Below are 25,679 nucleotides of genomic sequence, written 5' to 3'. Positions count from 1 at the left end.
TCTGTGGGCCGAAAGCAGAATCTCTGGGCAGCCCAAGCGCCCTGGGAAAGCCGCGCATGGGAGGGAGCGAGAACTAATTCCAACGGTGGAAATTTTCCGTGCTGGTGGGGGTTTCACTCAGAGGGAAATGCTGCCGGCCTCATATCCTGGTCTGCGCGCGCAGATAGTGAGTGAGAGATTCCTCCGAGTGCCTCGGCAGTGCGCACCCATGTTATCGCACAGAGGGGCAGAGTCAGGAGCCTTTGTGTGGGCCAAAGCGGAATCTCCGGCCACCCCCGCGCCTTGCAAAAGCCACGCACGGGGACGGAGCGAGAGCCAATTCCAACGCTGCAACTTTGCCATGCGGTTGGGGTTTCACTCAGAGCGTGAGACTGCTGGCCGGATATCCTGGTCTGCGCATGCAGATAGTGAGCGAGAGTTTCCTCCAAGCGCCCCAGAAGTGGGCGCCCGCCTGTGTTACCGGACAGAGTGGCAGAGCCAGAGGTCTTTGAGTGGGCAGAAAGCCTGCCTGATTATGCTAGCAGCTCTGACTGACTGAGCCTTACCCAGAGCCCTGTGCTGAGTGGAAATAGAGTGGGGAGTTGCCAGCTCTTTGAGCCTCTTACTATCCAGGCAGAGGCAGCAGCAACCCCATAGCTGGATTATCAGGCTACTAATTGAGGAAGGAAAGACTAGGAGAAAGGCTCCAGGAACACGGACTCTCTCACTGTCGGAGCCTATAAATGCTAATGAGCCTCGACTGCCAACGAGACTAAAGCACAATACATGACATTGCCATAGAGACTTATCAACTGCAAACCTCTACCTGAGCGTGCCAAAGGGGCAGAACCCGGGGTACAGAGTCACCGACCAGGAAGAGGGAGAGAAAAGAAAAAGCAAGAAGATAACCTCTTAAAATCAAGAATAATCTGCAGACTTTATAACCTATCCCATTTTATTATATTTGTTCATTTGTTTCTCTTATCTTCATTCTTGATACTTATTTTCCTCCTCCAATTTGGCCGATTAACTCTCTGCTGGTCTTACTCTCTCCTCTCCTTGAACTACACTACCCATAAGTGTTACATCTCCCATTATCTTTTCTCTCCTCTTCCTTTCTCTCTATGAGGGTTGCACTCCAAAACCCTTAACTCTCTCTCTCTCTCCTTTCTTTTTTCTTCTTTTAGTGGTTCCCTCTTTTTTTCTCTCTCTCTCTTTCTTTTCTCCCTCTATATTAGTTTCTTCCTTTCTCCTTTACATCTCCTCTCATTCAAACCTCAATAACAAACAAATTATCTTATCTGGGACTCAAACTTATGTTTGTGGCATTTTGGGGGGTTCTTACTTCACCTTTTTAACTCACTAGCAGTGCTCCCATCCTTGGCTCTCCATTTTATCTAGTTCTTGTTCCACTAAATACAATAGTAATTTTTTAATTTGTCCCCCCATTTTTCTGTTTTCCTCTTATTCCTCTCATCATAACTCTTAGACAACCAACACCTAAAAGCAAATCATTTTAATCTTGACCCAAATGTTTTCCTTATTTGCTTTTTCTGGGTCCATACCCTCTTTTTTTTCTTTTTTTCCTTTTTTTTCTTTTTTTTTTTTTGCCCCTTTATTACTTTTCCCCAATTCAGACCCTCCATCACAGGCATTGTTTTTTATAATTCACAGTTTACCACAAGATTTTCTCAAGAAAGAGGGGAGAGTAGAGGAGAGAAAAAAAGGAGGGCGGGAATAATTTCCTTTTTTTAAAATTTTTATTTTATTTTATTTTTCTTTATTTCATTATTAATTTTTTTTTAAAAAACAACTCTTTTTATTTTTTTATTTTTTTTAACTTTTTATTCTTTATTAAATCTCATTAATACTATCAACAAAAGCACCCTAAGATGCCATTAAGGAAGAGAAAATCGAATATCATGGATACAAAAGAAAGAGAGGTAACACAGCTAGATGAGGAAAAATCTATGGAGAAAAAATTTAATATATTGGAAACCTTGGAGCTAAATGACAGAGAATTCAAGATAGAAATCCTAAAAATCCTCCGAGATATACAAGAAAACACAGAAAGGCAATTTAGGGAGCTCAGAAAACAACTCAATGAACACAAAGAACATATGTCCAAGGAAATTGAAACTATAAAAACAAATCAAACAGAGATGAAAAACTCAATTCACGAGCTGAAAAATGAAGTAACAAGCTTAGCTAATAGAACAGGTCAGATAGAAGAGAGGATTAGTGAAATAGAAGACAAGCAACTTGAGGCACAACAGAGAGAAGAAGAAAGAGACTCAAAAATTTAAAAAAATGAGATAACCCTACAAGAATTATCTGACTCCATCAAAAAGAATAACATAAGAATAATAGGTATATCAGAAGGAGAAGAGAGAGAAAATGGAATGGAGAACATACTCAAACAAATAATAGATGAGAACTTCCCAAGCCCGTGGAAAGAACTAAAGCCTCAAGTTCAAGAAGCAAACAGAACACCGAGTTTTCTTAACCCCAACAAACCTAATCCAAGGCATATCATAATGAAATTGACACAAACCAACAGCAAAGAAAAAATTCTCAAGGCAGCCAGGGAAAAGAAAAATACAACATATAAAGGAAGGCCCATTAGATTATCATCAGATTTCTCAGCAGAAACTCTACAAGCTAGAAGAGAGTGGACCCCAATATTTAAAGTCCTGAAAGAGAGAAACTTTCAGCCACGAATACTATACCCATCAAAGCTATCCTTCAAATATGAAGGAGAAATAAAAACATTCACAGATACAGAAAAGATGAGGGAATTTATCATCAGAAAACCCCCACTCCAGGAATTACTAAAGGGGGTTCTCCAATCAGATACAAAAAACAAAAAAAACAGAGCCACAAGTAAAAGCTCCAAGAAGAACACAATAAAACCAAATTTAAACTGTGACAATAACAAAAAGAAAGAGGGGGAGAAGATGGAGATTAACAGTAGCAAAGGACAATGGAGTGCAAAAGTACTCACAAAATAGTTGCTACAATGAACAGGGTAGGGACCCTTTTCATTACTCAAAGGTAACCACCATTGAAAAAACCACCACAGAAGCACATGAGATAAAAAAGATAGCAACAGTGGAAAGATGTATGGAATACAACCAAATAAAAACAAAAGATAGAAAAATGAAAGAGAAGGATAAAACAAGACACAAAACTAACAGAAAGCAAAATATAAAATGGTAATAGGGAACTCACAAGTATCAATAATTACACTAAATGTAAACGGATTAAACTCACCAATAAAAAGGCACAGAGTAGCAGAATGGATTAAAAAAGAAAATCCAACTGTATGCTGCCTACAGGAAACTCATCTAAGTAACAAAGATAAAAACAAATTCAAAGTGAAAGGCTGGAAAACAATAATCCAAGCAAATAACATCCAAAAAAAAGCAGGTGTAGCAATACTCATATCGGATAATGCTGACTACAAGACAGGAAAAGTACTCAGAAACAAAAATGGCCATTTCATAATGGCTAAGGGGACACTGAATCAAGAAGACATAACAATTCTTAATATATATGCACCAAACCAAGGAGCACCAAAATATATAAGACAGCTACTTAATGATCTTAAAACAAAAACTGACAAAAATACAATCATAATTGGAGACCTCAATACACCGCTGACGGCTCTAGATCGGTCATCCAAACAGAGAATCAACAAAGACATAGTGGCCTTAAACAAAACACTAGAGCACCTGGATATGATAGACGTCTATAGAACATTTCATCCCAAAGTGACTGAGTACACATTTTTCTCCAGTGTACATGGATCATTCTCAAGAATTGACCATATGTTGGGCCACAAAAACAACATCATCAAATTCAGAAAAATTGAAGTTGTACCAAGCATATTTTCGGATCATAAAGCCTTGAAACTAGAATTCAACTGCAAAATAGAGGAAAAAAATCCCACAAAAATGTGGAAACTAAACAACATACTTTTAAAAAATGAATGGGTCAAAGAAGAAATAAGTGCAGAGATCAAAAGATATATACAGACTAATGAAAATGACAATATGACATATCAGAATCTATGGGATGCAGTAAAAGTAGTGATAAAAGGGAAGTTCATATCACTTCAGGTATATATGAACAAAAAAGAGAGAGCCCAAGTGAACCACTTAACTTCACACCTTAAGGAACTAGAAAAAGAAGAACAAAGACAACCCAAAACCAGCCGAAGAAAGGAGATAATAAAAATCAGAGCAGAAATAAATGAATTAGAGAACAGAAAAACTATAGAAAAAATTAATAGAACAAGGAGCTGGTTCTTTGAAAAGATCAACAAAATTGACAAACCCTTGGCAAGACTTACCAAGGAAAAAAGAGAAAGAACTCATATAAACAAAATCCAAAATGAGAGAGGAGAAATCACCATGGACACCGTAGATAAACAAAGAATTATTGTAGAATACTATGAAAAACTTTATGCCACTAAATTCAACAACCTAGAAGAAATGGATAAATTCCTAGAACAATACAACCTTCCTAGACTGAGTCAAGAAGAAGCAGAAAGCCTAAACAGACCTATCAGTAGAGAAGAAATAAAAAAAACCATTAAAAACCTCCCCAAAAATAAAAGTCCAGGCCCTGACGGATATACCAGTGAATTTTATGAAACATTCAAAGAAGACTTAGTTCCTATTCTACTCAAAGTCTTCCAAAAAATTGAAGAAGAAGCAATACTTCCAAACACATTTTCTGAGGCCAACATAACCCTCATACCAAAACCAGGCAAGGATGGCACAAAAAAAGAAAACTATAGACCAATATCTCTAATGAATACAGATGCTAAAATACTAAACAACATACTAGCAAATCGAATACAACAACATATTAAAAAAATAATACATCATGATCAAGTGGGATTCATCCCAGAATCTCAAGGATGGTTCAACATACGTAAAACGGTTAACGTAATACACCATATCAACAAAACAAGGAACAAAAACCACATGATCTTATCAATAGACGCAGAAAAGGCTTTCTTTTTTTTTTTTTTTTTTTAATAAATTTTTATTAATGGTAATGGATGACATTAATAAATCAGGGTACATATATTCAAAGAAAACATGTCTAGGTTATTTTGTCATCAAATTATGTTGCAAACCCCTCGCCCAAAGTCAGATTGTCCTCCGTCACCCTCTATCTAGTTCTCTGTGCCCCTCCCCCTCCCCCTAACTCTCTCCCTCCCTCCCTCCCATGTCCTCCCTCCCCCCCCCACCCTTGGTAACCACCACACTCTTGTCCATGTCTCTTAGTCTCATTTTTATGTTCCACCAATGTATGGAATCATGTAGTTCTTGTTTTTTTCTGATTTGCTTATTTCACTCCTTATAATGTTATCAAGATCCCACCATTTTGCTGTAAATGATCTGATGTCATCATTTCTTATGGCTGAGTAGTATTCCATAGTGTATATGTGCCACATCTTCTTTATCCAGTCTTCTATTGAAGGGCTTTTTGGTTGTTTCCATGTCTTGGCCACTGTGAACAGTGCTGCAATGAACATGGGGCTACATGTGTCTTCACGTATCAATGTTTCTGAGGTTTTGGGGTATATACCCAGTAGAGGGATTGCTGGGTCATAAGGTAGTTCTATTTGCAGTTTTTTGAGGAACCACCATACTTTCCTCCATAATGGTTGTACTACTTTACAATCTCACCAACAGTGAATGAGGGTTCCTTTTTCTCCACAGCCTCTCCAACATTTGCTATTACCCGTCTTGTTGATAATAGCTAATCTAACAGGAGTGAGGTGGTATCTCATTGTAGTTTTGATTTGCATTTCTCTAATAACTAATGAAGCTGAGCATCTTTTCATATATCTGTTGGCCATTTGTATCTCTTCCTGGGAGAAGTGTCTGTTCATGTCCTCTTCCCATTTTTTTATTGGATTGTTTGTTTGTTTGTTGTTGAGTTTTATGAGTTCTTTGTAAATTTTGGATATTAGGCCCTTATCTGAGCTGTCGTTTGAAAATATCAGTTCCCATATAGTTGGCTGTCTGTTTATTTTGATATCAGTTTCTCTTGCTGAGCAAAAACTTTTAATTCTGACGTAGTCCCATTCATTTATCTTTGCCTTCACTTCTCTTGCCATTGGAGTCAAGTTCATAAAATGTTCTTTAAAACCCAGGTCCATGATTTTAGTACCTATGTCTTCTTCTATGTACTTTATTGTTTCAGGTCTTATATTTAGGTCTTTGATCCATTTTGAATTAATTTTAGTACACGGGGACAGGCTGTAGTCGAGTTTCATTCTTTTGCATGTGGCTTTCCAGTTTTCCCAACACCATTTGTTGAAGAGGCTTTCTTTTCTCCAGTGTGTGTTGTTGGCCCCTTTATCAAAGATTATTTGACCATATATATGTGGTTTTATTTCTGGGCTTTCTATTCTGTTCCATTGGTCTGAGTGTCTATTTTTTTGCCAATACCATGCTGTTTTGATTATTGTGGCCCTATAATATAGTTTAAAGTCAGGTATTGTAATGCCCCCAGCTTCATTCTTTTTCCTTAGGATTGTTTTGGCTATTCGGGGTTTTTTATTGTTCCATATAAATCTGATGATTTTTTGTTCCATTTCTTTAAAAAATCTCATAGGGATTTTGATGGGAATTGCATTAAATTTGTATATTGCTTTGGGTAATATGGCCATTTTGATTATATTTATTCTTCCTATCCAAGAACAAGGAATATTTTTCCATCTCATTGTATCTTTTTCGATTTCCCTTAACAATGCTTTGTAATTTTCATTATATAGGTCCTTTACGTTCTTTGTTATGTTTATTCCTAGGTATTTTATTTTTTTTGTTGCAATCGTGAAGGGGATTATTTTTTTGAGTTCGTTTTCTAATATTTCATTGTTGGCATATAGAAAGGCTATGGACTTTTGTATGTTAATTTTGTATCCTGCGACCTTACTGTATTGGTTTATTGTTTCTAATAATCTTTTTGTGGAGTCCTTCGGGTTTTCGATGTATAGGATCATATCATCAGCAAAAAGTGATAGCTTTACTTCTTCTTTTCCGATATGGATGCCTTTTATTTCTTTGTCTTGTCTGATTGCTCTGGCCAGAACTTCTAGCACCACGTTGAATAAGAGTGGAGAGAGTGGACAACCCTGTCTTGTTCCTGATTTAAGGTAGAAAGTCCTCAGTTTTATGCTGTTTAATAGGATGTTGGCTGATGGTTTATCATATATGGCCTTTATCATGTTGAGATATTTTCCTTCTATACCCATTTTGTTGAGAGTCTTAAACATAAAATTGTGTTGTATTTTATCAAAAGCCTTTTCTGCATCTATTGATAAGATCATGTGGTTTTTGTTCTTTGTTTTGTTGATATGGTGTATTACGTTAACCGTTTTGCGTATGTTAAACCATCCTTGAGATTCTGGGATGAATCCCACTTGATCATGATGTATTATTTTTTTAATTTGTTGTTGTATTCGGTTTGCCAGTATTTTGTTTAGTATTTTGGCATCTGTATTCATTAGAGATATTGGTCTGTAGTTTTCTTTCTTTGTGCCATCCTTGCCAGGTTTTGGTATGAGGGTTATGTTGGCCTCATAAAATGTGTTTGGAAGTATTGCTTCTTCTTCAATTTTTTGGAAGACTTTGAGTAGAATAGGAACCAAGTCTTCTTTGAATGTTTGATAGAATTCACTAGTATAACCGTCTGGGCCTGGACTTTTATTTTTGGGGAGATTTTTAATAGTTTTTTCTATTTCCTCCCTGCTGATTGGTCTATTTAGGCTTTCTGCTTCTTCATTACTCAGTCTAGGAAGGTTGTATTGTTCTAGGAATTTATCCATTTCTTCTAGATTGTTGTATTTGGTGGTATATAATTTTTCATAGTATTCTACAATAATTCTTTGTATATCTATGATGTCTGTGGTGATCTCTACTCTTTCGTTTTGGATTTTATTTATTTGAGTCCTGTGTCTTTTTTCCTTGGTGAGTCTTGCCAAGGGTTTGTCAATTTTGTTGATCTTTTCAAAGAACCAGCTCCTTGTTTTATTGATTTTTTCTATAGTTTTTCTGTTCTCTATTTCATTTATTTCTGCTCTGATTTTTATTATCTCCTTTCTTCGGCTGGTTTTGGGTTGTCTTTGTTCTTCTTTTTCTAGTTCCTTAAGGTGTGAAGTTAAGTGGTTTACTTCGGCTCTCTCTTGTTTGTTCATATAGGCCTGAAGTGATATGAACTTTCCTCTTATTACTGCTTTTGCTGCATCCCAGAGATTCTGATATGTCGTATTTTCATTTTCATTTGTCTGTATATATCTTTTGATTTCTGTGCTTATTTCTTCTTTGACCCATTCATTTTTTAGAAGTATGTTGTTTAGTTTCCACATTTTTGTGGGTTTTTCCCCCTCTTTTTTGCAGTTGAATTCTAGTTTCAAGGCTTTATGATCAGAAAATATGCTTGGTACAATTTCAATTTTTCTAAATTTGCTGATATTGTCTTTGTGGCCCAACATATGGTCAATTCTTGAGAATGTTCCATGTACACTAGAGAAAAATGTATACTCTGTCGCTTTGGGATGAAGTGTCCTGTAGATGTCTATCATATCCAGGTGTTCTAGTATTTCGTTTAAGGCCACTATATCTTTATTGATTCTCTGTTTGGAGGACCGATCTAGAGCCGTCAGCGGTGTATTGAGGTCTCCAAGTATGATTGTATTTTTGTTAGTTTTTGTTTTAAGGTCAATAAGTAGCTGTCTTATATATTTTGGTGCTCCTTGGTTTGGTGCATATATATTAAGGATTGTTATGTCTTCTTGATTCAACTTCCCCTTAATCATTATGAAATGACCATTTTTGTCTCTGAGTACTTTTTCTGTCTTGTAGTCAGCATAGAAAAGGCTTTCGATTAAATACAACACAATTTTATGTTTAAGACTCTCAACAAAATGGGTATAAAAGGAAAATATCTCAACATGATAAAGGCCATATATGATAAACCATCAGCTAACATCATATTAAATGGCACTAAACTGAAGGCTTTCCCCCTTAAATCAGGAACAAGACAGGGTTGTTTACTCTCTCCACTCTTATTTAATGTGGTACTAGAGGTTCTAGCCAGAGCAATCAGACAAGACAAAGAAATAAAAGGCATCCATATCGGAAAAGAAGAAGTAAAGGTATCACTTTTTGCAGATGATATGATCCTATACATCGAAAACCCCAAAGAATCCACAAAAAGACTACTAGAAACAATAAGCCAATACAGTAAGGTCGCAGGATACAAAATTAACATACAGAAGTCAATAGCCTCTCTATATGCCAACAATGAAACAATTGAGAACGAACTCAAAAGAATAATCTCCTTCACGATTGCAACAACAAAAAAAATAAAATACTTAGGAATAAACATAACAAAGAATGGAAAGGACTTATATAATGAAAACTATAAACCATTGTTAAGGGAAATCGAAAAAGATATAATGAGATGGAAGAATATACCTTGTTCTTGGCTAGGAAGAATAAATATAATCAAGATGGCTATATTACCCAAAGCAATATACAAATTTAATGCAATTCCCATCAAACTTCCAATGATGTTTTTTAAAGAAATAGAGCAAAAAATCATCAGATTTTTATGGAACTATAAAAATCCCCGAATAGCCAAAGCAATCCTAAAGAAAAAGAATGAAGCTGGGGGCATTACAATACCTGACTTCAAACTATATTATAGGGCCATGACAATCAAAACAGCATGGTATTGGAAGAAAAATAGACACTCAGACCAATGGAACAGAATAGAAAGTCCAGAAATAAAACCACATATATATAGTCAAATAATTTTTGATAAAGGGCCAAGAACACACAATGGAGAAAAGAAAGCCTCTTCAATAAATGGTGCTGGGAAAACTGGAAAGCCACATGCAAAAGAATGAAACTGGACTACAGTCTCTTCCCCTGTACAAAAATTAACTCAAAATGGATCAAAGATCTAAACATAAGACCTGAAACAATTAAGTACATAGAAGAAGACATAGGTACTCAACTCATGGACCTGGGTTTTAAAGAGCATTTTATGAATTTGACTCCACAGGCAAGAGAAGTGAAGGCAAAAATTAATGAATGGGACTACATCAGACTAAGAAGTTTTTGCTCAGCAAGAGAAACTGATAACAAAATAAACAGAAAGCCAACTAAATGGGAAATGATATTTTCAAACAACAGCTCAGATAAGGGCCTAATATCCAAAATATACAAAGAACTCATAAAACTCAACAACAAACAAACAAAGAATCCAATAAAAAAATGGGAAGAGGATAGGAACAGACACTTCTCCCAGGAAGAAATCCAAATGGCCAACAGATATATGAAAAGATGCTCATCTTCTTTAGCTATTAGAGAAATGCAAATCAAAACAGCAATGAGATACCACCTCACACCTGTTCGATTAGCTATTATTAGCAAGACAGGTAATAGCAAATGTTGGAGTGGCTGTGGAGAAAAAGGAACCCTCATCCACTGTTGGTGGGAATGTAAAGTAGTACAACCATTATGGAAGAAAGTATGGTGGTTCCTCAAAAAACTGAAAATAGAACTACCTTATGACCTAGGAATCCCTCTACTGGGTATATACCCCAAAAACTCAGAAACATTGATACATAAAGACACATGCAGCCCCATGTTTATTGCAGCATTGTTCACAGTGGCCAGGACATGGAAACAACCAAAAATCCCGTCAATAGATGACTGGATAAAGAAGATGTGGCACATATACACTATGGAATACTACTCAGCCATAAGAAATGATGACATCAGAACATTTACAGCAAAATGGTGGGATCTTGATAACATGATACGAAGCGAAATAAGTAAATCAGAAAAAACCAGGAACTGCATTATTCCATACGTAGGTGGGACATAAAAGTAAAACTAAGAGACATTGATAAGAGTCTGGTGGCTATGGGGGGGAGGGGGGAATGGGAGACGGAAAGGGGAAGGGGGAGGGGCACAAAGAAAACAAGATAGAAGGTGACAGAGGACAATCTGACTTTGGGTGATGGGTATGCAACATAATTGAACGACAAGATAACCTGGACTTGTTATCTTTGAATATATGTATCCTGATTTATTGATGTCACCCCATTAAAAAAATAAAATTATTAAAAAAAAAAGAAAGGGACACTCTAGCTCAAACTTGTATCTGAGAAAGATAAAACACTGAAATAAAAATAAACTGATCTTGATGATACAATGTCTTAGTTTGTTAGTAATACAGTAAAAAAATATCACAAATCAGGCAGTTTAGAATCCAAATTTATTGTCCACTTTCTGGAAACTGTTCACAATGAAGCTCTCTGCTGGATCATGTTCTTTCAAATGGCCGAAGAGGACAATCTTTCCTCGCTTTTTTAAGCTGACAAGAAAGAAAAAAATAGCTAACAAGAATATAAAGAACTAATTTAAATTATATTTTAAATAAACTAAAACATTATTAATGTTGATATGTTAGAAACATTTTCTTTAAAATGTGAAACAAGTCAAGAATATTAACCATCAATATTTTCTTGGCAATCTTACCCTTTTTAATTAGATAAGAAATAAGCAATAAGTATGAAACAAGAAAAAAATAAAACATTATTAGATGCTATATTTGCAGCATTTAAAATAATACACAGATTATTAGAAATTATAAGAGCTTCCAGCATGGATGTTGAACAGAAGAATAACCAAAAGCAGTCACATTTTTATAAAGAAACAACTATTTTTAAAGATAAAATGACACAACTCCAATAGCAAACAAACTAGATACATATAATAAGGATACATATAGTAAATAATTTTCAGTAACTGTTTACAAAATTACAAGCTACATAAGAAGACAAAAATCAGTACAAGTATAAATTAATAAGAAAATAATGTTATAAAGACAACGCTCCTAACACTGACTTGTAGATTCTGTAAAATTACAAGATTCTTCTAAAATTGATATAGAAAAGCAAAGATCCAGGCCATTTAAAAAGTGAAAAAAATTATTTTAACAAATGACAAGTTATATAGAGGGGAAAAATGATTACAAATATTAAAACTATATTACCTATGGTTTGTAGTCCCTCAGCAGAAAATTTATGTGTTTTTTTTCTTCCTGCAAATCCATTTTCTTTCTGTGTAGCATCTAGCTGTTGCTGTACCATCATCACTGAGGTAAGTGCATTTTTCATTTCCTTTCACAGTAAACCTACAATAGTGAGAGATTATACACTATGTACTAGGGAGTCCTGTCATTTCTCCTTTGCCCAATAACACCTTTAAAAAAAATCTGTACAGAGTCTTAAAAAGGAATGCTATGACAGAGTATTCTCTTGAAAAGGTTAAGCTATCTGTGCCAAAATAGACTATAAGAGTCTGCCTTCCAAGAATTTGTATTTGTTAAAATGACATTAAGTTAGTTACATGTAATCATTAGAATTACCAGTTTATATAAATCAATGGCTCTAAACCTAAGGCGATTTGCCTACCTCCTGCCCCCTACAAAAGACACTTGGCAATAACTGAAGACATTTTTGGTTGTCACAAACGGAGTCAGTAAATGCCAGCTAACACCCTACAATGCACAAGAAATGGCCTCCTTCCCACAACCAAAAATTTTCAGTCCAATTTGTCAGTTGTGTTACTGAGAAATTCTAACATAAATTAAGTGGTAAAATGACTGGCAGTCATCATTTAGCGTGGTTATACTGAGATCATGTGTGCAGTGAACTCAGGCCTTTGTTTGTTTGTTTGTTTTTATTCAGTGAGAGAGGGGAAGGCAGAAACAGACTTGCATGTGCACCCTGACTGGGATCCACTTGAAAAGCCCATTAGGTGGGCAATGTTCTGCCCATCTGGGGTATTGCACCATTGCTCAGCAACCAAGCTCTTGTTAGCACCTGAGGAGAGGCCATAGAGCCATCCTCAGCACTCAGGTCAACTTGCTCCAATTGAGCCATGACTGCTGGAGGGGAAGAGAGAGAGAGAGAGAGTGAAAGAGAGAGAGAAGCTAGAGGGGGAGGGGTAGAGAAGCAGATGGTTGCTTCTCCTGTGTACCCTGACCAGGAATCAAATCCAGGAAATACACACACCGGATCAAAGCTCTACCACTGAGCAAACTGGCCAGGGCCAAACTCAGGTCTTTAGATTCCATTTTTCTTCTTGTAAAATTAAAGATAAAAAGCCCAGAATAAATTGTGTTATTAATACAAACAAAATCAGTTTAAAATAACAAATTTATCATGAACTATAAAAGATGTCAGCAAACAGCATAAAGATTGAATAAAAGATATGGAATTGGAGAAAATAAGATAGAATCAGGCAAATGTTTAATTTTTGGAAGGGGGCTGTGTTTATGAATCTTAGGTGTTTATTTTCAGAATAACCAATTAGGAGAGATCTTCCCTTATATCTTGATTCCCAATCTGTCTGGTTGACTCTTGGAACTAATCCCATATTAATTTTCCTCATTCCATCTTTTCATCATGTGCTCAAGTCATTGGGCTCTAAAGAAGTGTAGCTAGTGCATGGGTTCTTTTGGTTGCATTATCTAAATTTAAATAATCCCAGGAAGAAAGAAACTCACCATTTGTTAAATATGTTTCCATTTACCCATTTTCCTGTTTGATTTTCTGTCATCTGCAAACCAATCCAGTGATCAGAATTGTACTTGTGTAGTTTTAGAAAATCCTTTAGAGATAAAATAGATTTCATAATTTTACTTCTCCCTTTTTAGTGCAACCTACTGTGAAAGAGAAAGGTGATAAATGTCCAAGTCCTGGCTACACAGAGAATAGCTACAGCATGTTTTACTTTCTGACCCTCAGTGTTCTTATTTGTGAAACAAAAACATGAGATAATAGTTCTTTAAGATACTTTTTGATTACAAATTGATATTCAATATAAAAATCTATTCCTCTAGGTTTTTATTATTATTATTATTATTTTTTTTTTTTTGTATTTTTTCTGAAGCTGGAAACGGGGAGAGACAGTCAGACAGACTCCCGCATGCGCCCGACTGGGATCCACCCGGCACGCCCACCAGGGGCGAAGCTCTGCCCACCAGGGGGCGATGCTCTGCCCCTCCGGGGTGTCGCCCTGCTGCAACTAGAGCCACTCTAGCGCCTGTGGCAGAGGCCAAGGAGCCATCCCCAGCGCCCAGGCCATCTTTGCTCCAATAGAGCCTTGGCTGCGGGAGGGGAAGAGAGAGACAGAGAGGAAGGGGGGGCGTGGAGAAGCAAATGGGCGCTTCTCCTATGTGCCCTGGCCGGAATCAAACCCAGGTCCCCCGCACGCCAGGCCGACACTCTACCGCTGAGCCAACCGGCCAGGGCCACCTCTAGGTTTTTAAACATTTAAAATTTGGCCTGACCTATGGTGGCGCAGTGAATAAAGTGTTGGCCTGGAACGCTGAGGTCATCAGTTTGAAACCCTGAGCTTGCCTGGTCAAGGCACATATGCAAGTTGATGCTTCCTGCTCCTTCCCCCGTCTCTCTCTCCTCTCTCTCTAAAAAGCAAGAAATTTTTAAAAATCTAAAACAAACAAAATAAAGAACTTAAAACTTATGGAAAGCCAGAGTTTGTCATGAAGCTCTTTTTTAATCACCAGATATTTACTATAATGGTTTTCCTATTCTTACTAATTACTACTAGATTGAGTTCAATTTTATATTTTACTTCAACTTCTTTCCAAAAATTATCACATATGCACACAATCCACACACATGCTCACAAGCCACTAATATGCTAGTTCTTTCAGAATCTAACTACCAAATTGTATTTTCTGCAAATATTTCAATTTTTAAAGGCATCATTCAGAAGAAACTATAATCTTCCCTGAAATTTCTCCTTTTCTCTTTCTTATTTTTCAATGTTGAAATTTCTTGCTAACTTAGAGCTCGTTCTTCCCACAGAATTATGTTATATGTAGAAAGTCAGTGAGTCTCCTTTGCTACTAAATACCTGGAAAACCATAAGCTTTATAGTATATATAACTCTATGTTTCAATTTTATGATAAATATAAAGAAATCATAACAGATCATAACACTTATGGTCCATTTTTATCTAATAACAATGACACTAGTAACCTTTGGCATTTTAATATATCATCTTCTGCAGGAATTTATGAGTTCATTTTTTTAAATTTTAATTCATTGAGATAAGCTTTGGGATTACAAGGGAACTGATTAAGAAAATATTCTCCCTGGATTCAAAGGGTTTTATTTAGTGAGAAAAATTATGTATATATAGAGTTAGAAAATATCCTACTACCTAAGGAGAAGATAATGAGTATAATAAATACAAATTGAAATTTGAATTTATAAGAAGTATCTGGTCTTTATGGGAGTCTAAGAGGTAGATCAGGAATGGAAGATTCTATAATAAATATAGAGGACAAGGGAAAAAAGGACATTCATAGTCTTGACCTAGCAAGAAGCTTGTTTGAAGGCAAAATATATATATAAGAAAAGATAAATATATTAGAAACTGGCAGGATATTATATATACATACATTTATGTTATTGGACAATAGGGAAAACTGGATAATGTTCAGTAGCTGGGTCTTGGTGGCAGGCAACTAGAAGGTGCATTTTCTAGAACCTGTCTTATGAAAAATATTAATTTCTACTTTTTCAACAAAGGAATGTCCATGTAACCCTTTGTTAAATGCAAGATCTTTTTTTTTTTTTTTTTTTTTTTTTTTTAGAGAGAGAGAGAAAGATGCATCAACTCATAGTTGCATCACTTTAGTTGTTCACTGATTGCTTCTCATACGTGCCTTGACTGGGGACTCCAACTGAGACAGTGACCCCTTGCTCAAGCCAGCGACCTTTGAGCTCAAGACAGTTACCTGGGGATCATGTGGATAATCCCGTGTTCAAACCAGTGACCACATGCTCAAACTAGTGAGCTTGTGCTCAAGCAGGACAAGCTTGCTTTCAAACCCAGCAAATTTCGGGTTTTGAACCTGAGACCTCAGCATCCCAGCATCCCAAGTCAACGTTCTATCCATTGTGCCATCACTGGTCAGGCAAAAATGCAAGATAATTTAAAGAAGGTAGAAATAAATACAAAACATATCTCATGAAGCATGTTATATCTCATTTTAACTAAGAAAACACTTTATAATTTAAGTAAATATATATATTTCAAATATACAGTCTTTTAAAATTCTTGTATACTTTTATCACTTCTTCACTGACAACTTTACTTTATTCTGTTTGTTACCTAAATTTTTCCCCAGATTGTGTAGTACATAATATTCATCTACAAACTTCAAAATGCATCAAGATATTACATGACCAATCTTTTTCTTAACCAAACAATACAATCATTCTTAGATGATATGTTTAATGACTTCTTTTAAGCTCAAAATTAATTATTGTTGTGTACTTCTGTTCTTTGAGTTCCATGATATTCACTCTTTTTTTCAGCTTTTGCCATCATGTTTCTTGCAAGTGAAGAGTTTAAAAATGGTTTGCCTTGTTATCTCTTTATTTCCCCCAAATTTTATTAATGTTTATTATTTTTTCATCTTACTCCTAATTTATATTTTTTTCCCCAAGAGGAACTGTAAAAGGCAATTTAAAGAGTCATCAGAATAACTGCAAAAGTCTTGCAAAATTCAGGGGTGAAACTGTTCACCACAGAAGCTTTTCCCATTTAAATGAGGTTGCACATTTGATTGTGTCTGCTCTTAACAATATCTAGTTTTTCACATTTTATTCAGATTTCCAATACCTTTATTTGCTTCCAAAATAATTTACTTTCCTTGCGCTGAACTACAAATTGTCCTAGCCTGTTTCACATCCATTTAAATTTAAACCAATCTTCAGGGAGATTACATAAATACACTTTGTTCACCACAGAAATAACACAATTTTAACAATGTTCACTGCTGTGCTGTACTTTTTACATTTCAATTACTTCTTAATTGTACATTATCCATAAAGTTACATTATCTCTTATATTGACCCTTTTAAAGAGATTTTTAAACAAAAGCAAAAACATGCTTACCACAGAAGTGACAAGGGGAAATAACAGATTTCATATGTACAAAGCTACAGAGTTTCATAATCTCTTTTTAAAGTTCTTGGAAATTCTCTTTCTTCATAAAATTTTAGCCATGTAAATTAATACTTATTCAACAAAGATCCATTAAGCTTTTATTTCTATCTGCCTTTATGTTACAACAAAAAATACAATTTTGAATAAAACATAGCATCTGTTCACTGGAATCTCATACTCCAGGCTGGGTGAAAACATTCAACTGCACACCCATTGCATTATTGGTAGTGAGTGCTGAGATGGAAGATGCCACGGGACCTCAGACATGGCTGGCAAAGCAAGACTGAGAAGTCAGAAGAAGGTGGAATGAAGAATCTCATCCTTCCTAAGGCATTTCTCTTTGTGGACCATTGGCTTTTAAAAGGTTTTCAAATAATATCAAGCTCTTCTATTTATAATCCTTAAAATATAAGGATAACTATCAAATCTACTACTTGATGTGTTACACTATACAAAAAAAACACCAGCAGGTACCATCCAAGGTATGCTATGAACACCTTCAATATTCTGTAAACAGAAGTTTTAAAAACTCTGTGCAGAAGTTTTAAAAATCATAACGAAATTCAAATATTTCCAATGCCCCCACACAATAAAAATTCATAAGGAATGTGTATTAGATTACTTACCATTTCTTCTTTAGTGTCAATCACAGTGAGGTCAGCATGTTGAGTCAAACAGTTTTTTCTACTTGAATTCCAATCCCCTTCATCTTTAGAAAAATTATAGCAATTATTTTGAAAACCAATCCAATAATCTGGACAACAATATTGAGTAGGTGAAGGTTGTATAACTGGAAATGAGACAAATGCATATTTTCAGAACCAGATAAAATAATATGCTTTTGTATTTGACATTATTAAAGTAAGACAAGACTGTGATGTAAAAGATTATGATCCTGATTAGAATTTCATATCTATCACATAACAAATTTTTTTAAAAAATGTATGTTATCTTAAGTGACAGTAGTTCAGTGTTTAACAGGACACTCATATTCCTTCAACTGTAATGTCAGTGATACACAGGCATTCCATAGTAACAGTGTTACCTGTCTTAATTTCACTTGTGTTAAGTCAACTTTGGCATTTCTGAGCAAATGAAATATAATAAAATATTAACATTTTTTGCAAGTAATAAAAATACTAATTTATATGAGACTTAAAAATCTAGGAAATGTGTTAAAGTTAAACTATAGGGAAGCATTGGAAATAACAAATAGAATATAAAACTAACAAAGTATGTGTTGGATTGCCTGTGGTCAAGTAGGTACTACCATTTTGGTATGGTTCTGGGTTAACTAATGAAAAGAACCCACATGAGATTTAGAAGGTGAAAGTGAAGCAGATGCCATTATTCTTAAAGAATTTGGGCATCAGAAGTTCACAGGCCTTTTCATGAGTGTCCCTTATGTAATTTGGCACATAGATGTGTTTACTTTTTAGACTTTCATCTAACCTTTGAGTTCTCCAAACACATTAGTGCTGTAAGCCAAAATTATTAGTGACTATTTCCTCTTCAATAATAGAGTTTCCAGATGGTCACTCTCCAGCTCCTCCTGCAATCATGTTATCTCTAATTCCTTTATTAAGGTCCTGGTCTTGAAACATTTATAATTTCTGCTTTTCTGAACACACACAGACTGAATCAAATTTTTGCACCAAAAGTGGTTCTAAAGAAACGGAACCTTAAGGATGAAATATCATCATATTGATTTTCCAATGTCATTAGCTTTAAAGGCATTAATCTAATCACCAGTGGTGAATGGGATGCTAGTGGTTAAAGATGCACCAAAGTAAAACAATTGGCTAAATTATCAGCTATAGTCGCTTGATGTCAAGTGCTCATAACACCCCTCTCAGTGAGTATAACCACTGATAAACAATGTGCAAAAACTTTAAGTACAATGATATCTGAAAACCATAATTACCCAAACTAAGTCAGTTGACACACATAGAGAACTACATGCAACAACTACATAATGTACATTCTTTAAGTGTACATGAAACATTTACCAAAATGCAAAAACAATAAAGTGGTAATAACAAATTTTTAAAAATTGAAGACATTTACAGTATGTCACCTGATTGCAGTAAAATTGAACCATTTATCAATACCAAAAATAAAAATTAAATATCAACAAGTTATAAATTTAGTAAAACAAGGCTAAATAGCTTATGAATCAAAGAAGAAACAAGAGAACTGAAAAATATTTTGAACTAAAAAATGTTGCATATATTTTCATACATGTAATATGTACATAATATCAAAACTTATAAGCTACAATTAAACTTATAGAACATAAAACATTCTCTTAAAAGGTTAGAGAAAATTTTTATTTAAATTTATGTTTTAAAAAAGAAGGAAAACTTTTTAGAAAGAGAATGATCTACCTCAAATGTTAGTAGGAGTGGGAAATTAAAAGCAAAGTAGAAAGACACAATTAAGCCTGACCAGGTGGTGGTACAGTGAATAGAGCATCAACCCAGGTTCGAAACTCTGAGGACATAGGTTTGAGCAGAGGGTTGCTGGCTTGAGCATGGGATTATACATATGACTCCATGGTAGTTGACTTGAGCCCAAAAGCCACTGGTTTGAGCCCAAGGTCACTCACCTGAGCAATGGGCTTGGCTGCAGACCCCTCGGTCAAGGCATATATGAGAAAGCAATCAATGAACAACTAAAGTGCTGCAATTATGAGTTGATGCTTCTCATCTCTCTCCCTTCCTGTCTCTCTCTCTCTCTCTCTCTCTCTCTCTATATATATATATATATATATATATATATATATATATATATATATATAGGCAAAGTATTTAAACATGACCATCACAAAATATTGTGGTTATATGTGCAATAAATATGAAAAAGAAGTTTAATAGTATTAGACATCAGAAAAATTCTAATTAAGATCACAATAAGTTACCACAATATTTATCAGAATAATAAAAATAAACAAAACTGACAATAAAGTTTTGACAAGTATGATCAGCAACTTACATTTTCAAAAACTTTGAGTTGGATTATCTACTATCTTTGCATTTTCTAGTAAATCTGACTAATGTATACCTTAAAGCTTAATTATCCCTTTTATAAGTATATTTCAAATAATATCAACTATTTACTAAGAGATCAAAATTATAAAAATATTCAGAGCAACACAATTTGCAGTAGTCAAAATGTGACATAATCTAAATATCCATCAAAAGTAAAATTAGTAATGATATATAGCATAAAATACTCTACATAAAGAATTTGAAAATTATACCTGAGACCAAATTCAGAGCTAAAAATCTTATCACATTTTAAAATAATAAAAACAATCAAAAGTATTAGTCAAAATAATCAAGAGGAATAATATTTTGTGACACATAAAATTTATATGACATTCAAATTTTCAGGTTCAATTGTGTTACAACACAGAGGAAAGCCTGAATTATTTACTATGTAACCCTTTGTATAAAAAATTTTCCAGTCCCCTTCTACAAGAATGAATCAATGAAATTCCACACGTATAACTAGAAGAATAACACGGCATAATGTGAAACAAAAAAATGAGATGCAAAAGATTCATGCAAATTGCACAATTTTATTTATGTGATTTATTTATTTATTTATTTACTATTTATTAATCTATCATGACAGAGACAGAGAGAGGGACAGATAAGGACAGACAGACAGGAAGAGAGAGAGATGAGAAGCATCAATTCTTCGTTGCAGCCCCTTAGTTGTTCATTGACTGCTTTCTCATATGTGCCCTGATGCTTGGGAACAGGGGGCGTTCCAGCAGAGTGAGTGACCCCTTGCTTAAGCCAGTGACCTTGGGCTCAAGCCAGTGACCTTGAGCTTCAAGCCAGCAACCTTTGGAATCAAGTCAGCCACCATGAGGTCATATCTATGACCCCAAGTGAAAGCCAGCGACCTCGCACTCAATCTGTTGAGCTGGCGCTCAAGCCGGATCAACCCGCACTCAAGCAGGTGATCATAGGGTTTCCAACCTGAGTCCTCTGCATCCCAGTCTGATGCTCTATCCACTGCGCCACCACCTGGTCAGGCTTACATAAATTTTTTGAATGAACAAAACTGACCTATACAACAGAATTCAAAATAGTGTTTTCCATTATCAGTGTGAACAATTTTGTCTTAATCTTTGCATCTCCCAATGCCTCACATAGGTCACATATTTCATAATAATTTATTTTTTAATATCCCTTAACTATATATTGTAACTAATAGGAAAGGAGTGAGAATAATAAGAAAAGATCATGATTGAGACTGAAAGAAAAAGAATCATACAACAGGAAACTCTGAGCAGGGGAAAAAAGAGAAGAAATAAAGCATGTAATTTACTTACCTAACAGAACTAATAAAACAATAAGTTCAGATAGTGTTATTAATATAATAGACATCTTACACTTGTCAATACCTGAAAAACAAAAAAAACGAATACAGTTAGATTAAGAAAAGCTAAAATTCGCATCCATAACTGTATCTAACAAACTTTATTAGGCAATTTTATTCTGGTATTTCACAGGAGATGACACACAAAAAAACTTTTTCTGTTGGTTGAAATTTCTCAGGACATTCTTATATCCAATCCTAGTGTTACTATGGATTTTACTGTCACATTCTAAGGATTCAAATATGTAGAATTTACTCAGGCTTTAAGCCACCACCAACCTTCACTACTCTTCCTTTCTGATGAAATATGAGCACATCCTAATAGTCTTTGACTGTTTCTAAGAAAATCTACTTTCTAAAAATAAAAAGGTTATTTTAAATGATAGATGGTATAGTATATTTGAAAGGTCATAGAATAATCAATCAAAAGATTTGGGATTAAGATTTTTGCCACAAACCAGCAATAGTCTTTTTTTCTTTTTTTTCTGGTCCTGTTATTTCCTTGTCTGCAAATTCAGTAGAACAGAATTCATCTCTAGCTGGAAATTTTTTTTCTTTTATCAGTGCTCATTTTGGGAAAAAATAGTACATAAGTTTTCTGAAATAAAAGATTTTTATTTTATGTTATTTTAAATAATTTATCCTTAAAAATTTTTAAGAAATTATAAAAGTTATTTTAAAGTAGACTATGAACTTATTGAGAATGTTTATCATTCTTATCTTTTTCATCTAGTAAAGGACTATTCTTTTGTTAAATACATTTGTTCATACTATATGTATTAAAGAAACAATATTTAAAATGCATCCAAATTTACTCTACTTAGAGATAAACAGCATTCTCATTTGGGTTAACATCCTTCCATCTATGTATCTCTTGAATCCTATTTTCACATATATAACTTCTCTCCTAAATACACTTAATTTTAAATGAGTACAATTATCATGTACCCATTGTTCTGTAGTCTAATGTTTATAGCTACCAGATTGGTCTTCCCATGTTCGGCACACTGTGAAAGGTTGCTCCCAGTGAATTATGCCTTCCCTGTGTCTACTGTGCCTCACACACATGATCTTGCTACTGCTCCCATTTGGAGGTACACTGTATTTCTGGACACTTGAATATGAATTGGCCTTATGCCTAGTATGGCTGGTGGCTGTGGCCATGCAGGTCCACATTGCATTTAGGCAGATGGTAAAGGAACTGTGGAGCCAGAGGATGATAAGCCATTCTGTTTATTAAAGTCTCATAATGTACAAGAAAGCAAGCAGGGAAAACCGCTTCTCTCTCTCAGGGTTGATGAGCATACAGATTGGGGGAAAATCTGTTCTCCAGCAAACAATGGCCCCTCCCAATGGTAGCAGGCAATCCTCAATCTACAATCTGCCGCCCTGAGGGCAAGCACCTGCAGCCTTACATAGACTATACATATGTGGTGCTGCCACGTGCTTATGCACCAGACAAAGCACAAGCAAGCAAGCCTAACATACTCATTTGCCCAACATGCCTTGATTTGACCAATGAATATGGTAGAAGTAACTGTCTGGGACTTTAGAGCCCAGGCTTGAATAGATGCAATTTCTACTTTCACTCATTTGGAGTGAAGCCATCACCTAAAGAAGTAGAGAGAGGAGGAGTGAGAGAGAAAATATAGAGGATAAATAGTTGAATCTAAACACTAAGTTTTAAATCTGTGAGAGATGACATGTGGATCCTCAGTCCCTGCCCAAGTGTACCAGCTGGCATCACATGGAGGAAAAGAACAATTCCCAATGAATCTTGTCCACAGTCCTAACCCATAGAACCACCAGCAATATCATAATTTGTTGTGTTATGCCATGAAAACTTTGGGGTAGCTGTTCATCCAGAGCAAGAGATAAGTTTATCCTTCATGTAAATGTGTAACTTCATATCACAATTTAATGGCTGATACTTGTCTTTTATATGGCCATACCATTAAAATAAACATGTAGCAAATTATAACCAGTGTGACTAGATAAGAGGTAGTACAGGAGCAAAACGATGCTAAGCTTTCTAAAAAAAAACTTTATTTTCTTGTAAGTATAATGGGAAGCCTTTGGATATTTTTTTAGTGGGTATTTGGCATTACCAGATCCATGTTTTTAAAAATTCGCTACAGGCTTTGGCTGGGTAGCTCTACTGGTAAAACATTGTCCCTATCTACTAAGGTTGAAGGTTTGATCCTCTGTTAAGGCACATGCAAGAATCAACCTATAAATGCATAAATAAGTGGAACAACAAATCAGTGCTTCTCCCTTTCACTCTAAAAAACGAATTTTATGACTATGGGGTGGAGAGACTATTTACAAGGTTATAATGTTAAACAATCAAAATATAGTGTTGTGCTAAACAAGAATATTATAATAGCAGTGGAGATAAATAAATCCAATGGAGGTCATTCGTGTTTTGCTGGAGTGGTTTTACAGAGTAATGTGAAAGGAAGTTAGATTGCTAGAGGTAAGAAAGCGAAATTCTTCAGTGGTCTCTCAGAGAACCTTTGCTATGTGAATGGAAAACAAGTGAAGAGTTGGGAAATGAGATGAATGGTTATAATAGGATTTTGTAAAAAGATATAGCAAATAATCCTGGCCAGATAGCTTGGCTGGTTAAAGCATCATCCTAAATCACAGAAGTTACCAGTGTGATCCCTGGTCAAGGCACATAAGGGAACACATAGATGATCCTCTCTCTCACTCTTTCTCTTTTTCTCCCCCTCCCTTCTGCTTTTTCTAAAAAATCAATCAATAAAATTTTTTAAAAATTTAATGATAAAGGCCACATTAGGGAAAACAGACATAGCAAATAATGTTTCTATGCATTTGAGGATAATTTCATGTAAAAGGGATGGATTGCTGACACAGGTAGGAGAGGGATAGAATCGTTAAATTAAAAAGATTTTTTTTTTAAAAAAAGAACTCTTGCACAGACTAGACTAAAAGGGTTGTAGTCTGAAGTACAAATAGAAAGATTGTTCCTAGGTAAGACCCTGCCTCCACTGTAGCAAAGATTTAAAAAGAGAGAGAGAGAAACAAATCATACAATTGTGTACTGATATGAACTTCATCATAATTTTTGATTTACATGTGCTGGTAGTTTGAAATAAAATTAAATGGCGAATGTTTAAAACTCGCTATAGTTCCTAAACCATGGGTTGTTGTATTTAATGCATTTTAGCTTCATTACCTCCCATTCATTCCCTCCTTCCTTCACCATAGTTTGACAATAAAGAACCCTGTTGAAATAACTTTAAAAGATTTTCCTGTTAGATTTAGAACTGGGATCTTTTATACTCAGAGTTTGTTATTTAATACATCCAGTAATACCAAGTTGTTTTTCAAGCCTTTTTTTTTTTTTAAGTACACTTTCTTCAGGGTTCCCGCAATTACTTAAATAAGAGTGAGATAGGGAGATCATCTTTCTGTTATTAAGTAACTCTAAAGTTTAGTTATCTTGACTTTTTTACAGCCCATAAACAATATTTTTAAGTGACACAAATATGGATCAATTTTTCCATATCTTGTGTATATTCTGGGCATTGAAAAAGTATGTAGATTATATGTAACATCTTCTCTAGTAAAGCTATCATCAAATACTAAGTTAAAGTGAAACAATCTTGAACAGTTTTAAGCTATGGTTAATCCTTCTCCATTATTAATTAAGATAAGGCAAAATGAATCTGAATTGAAAGAACAAAATAGTTTATTATAAATCTGAATTTTGTTTTAATTTTCATTTATGGAGATGTTAAAAAAAATCATATTTTTCTGCCTTAAAAAAAAACTACAAAACCCATTTCATGTCTTCTAAGATTTTTGTTTAACATTATGCTTCATCATTTCACTAAATAGTCTTCATTCTGAACAATTAAAAGTGGTCTTACCATTATTTTCTGAATCAGTACTTTGGTTGTTATTATTGGTTCCTGGCAGCACTTCAGACAAGGCTGCTGAGACGGTGTTTTGTGGCATATCTTCCAAAACTTCTCTTCCAAGTTTTTACTGTAAAACAAAAATGTTATTACTATTTCCACAACAGTTTTAAACCATGCTATGCTACTTTTGTAAAAGAAAATAAACTGGTAAGTAGTATTTTTCAAAACGAAAGTAACCATATGATTAGGAAGAGTCAGACTTCGCCTTGCTGTGAAAAAAAAAAAAAAAAAGCAGAAAGGAAGTCAGTAACAAAAAAA

At 34.9% G+C, this 25,679-nt stretch overlaps 1 protein-coding gene across 2 annotated transcripts; it reads right to left on the bottom strand.

Moving 5' to 3' along the window:
• Positions 1 to 11,281: 11,281 nt before the first annotated feature.
• On the bottom strand, positions 11,282 to 25,641 carry CLEC2B (C-type lectin domain family 2 member B). 2 transcript variants are annotated; one of them, XM_066253153.1, is made up of 7 exons: positions 25,599 to 25,641; positions 25,371 to 25,488; positions 21,425 to 21,496; positions 17,703 to 17,866; positions 13,594 to 13,697; positions 12,076 to 12,216; positions 11,282 to 11,394 (listed from the first exon to the last, which is right to left on the bottom strand). In XM_066253153.1, the coding sequence occupies exons 2-6, from the start codon at positions 25,456 to 25,458 to the stop codon at positions 12,105 to 12,107; spliced, it is 540 nt and encodes a 179-aa protein (XP_066109250.1). In that variant the 5' UTR covers positions 25,459 to 25,488; positions 25,599 to 25,641; the 3' UTR covers positions 11,282 to 11,394; positions 12,076 to 12,104. The 2 variants fall into 2 exon arrangements, with proteins under 2 accessions (XP_066109250.1, XP_066109249.1); XM_066253152.1 differs by having other exon boundaries at positions 25,371 to 25,621.
• Positions 25,642 to 25,679: the final 38 nt, after the last annotated feature.

The sequence above is a fragment of the Saccopteryx bilineata genome, chromosome 1 (assembly GCF_036850765.1).
Source record: "Saccopteryx bilineata isolate mSacBil1 chromosome 1, mSacBil1_pri_phased_curated, whole genome shotgun sequence".
Taxonomy (NCBI): Eukaryota; Metazoa; Chordata; class Mammalia; order Chiroptera; family Emballonuridae; genus Saccopteryx; species Saccopteryx bilineata.
Note: the sequence above shows the minus strand (reverse complement) of the source record. Positions and strands in the feature narration are given on the sequence as shown.

Coding starts and splice junctions, on each gene's coding strand:
- CLEC2B (XM_066253153.1), bottom strand. CDS start 25,458: ATGCCACAAAACACCGTCTCAGCAGCCTTGTCTGAAGTGCTGCCAGGA. Junction 13,698..17,702: donor TTGACACTAAAGAAGAAATG/GTAAGTAATCTA, acceptor TTATCTCTAAAG/GATTTTCTAAAACTACACAA. Junction 12,217..13,593: donor GGAAACATATTTAACAAATG/GTGAGTTTCTTT, acceptor TCACTATTGTAG/GTTTACTGTGAAAGGAAATG.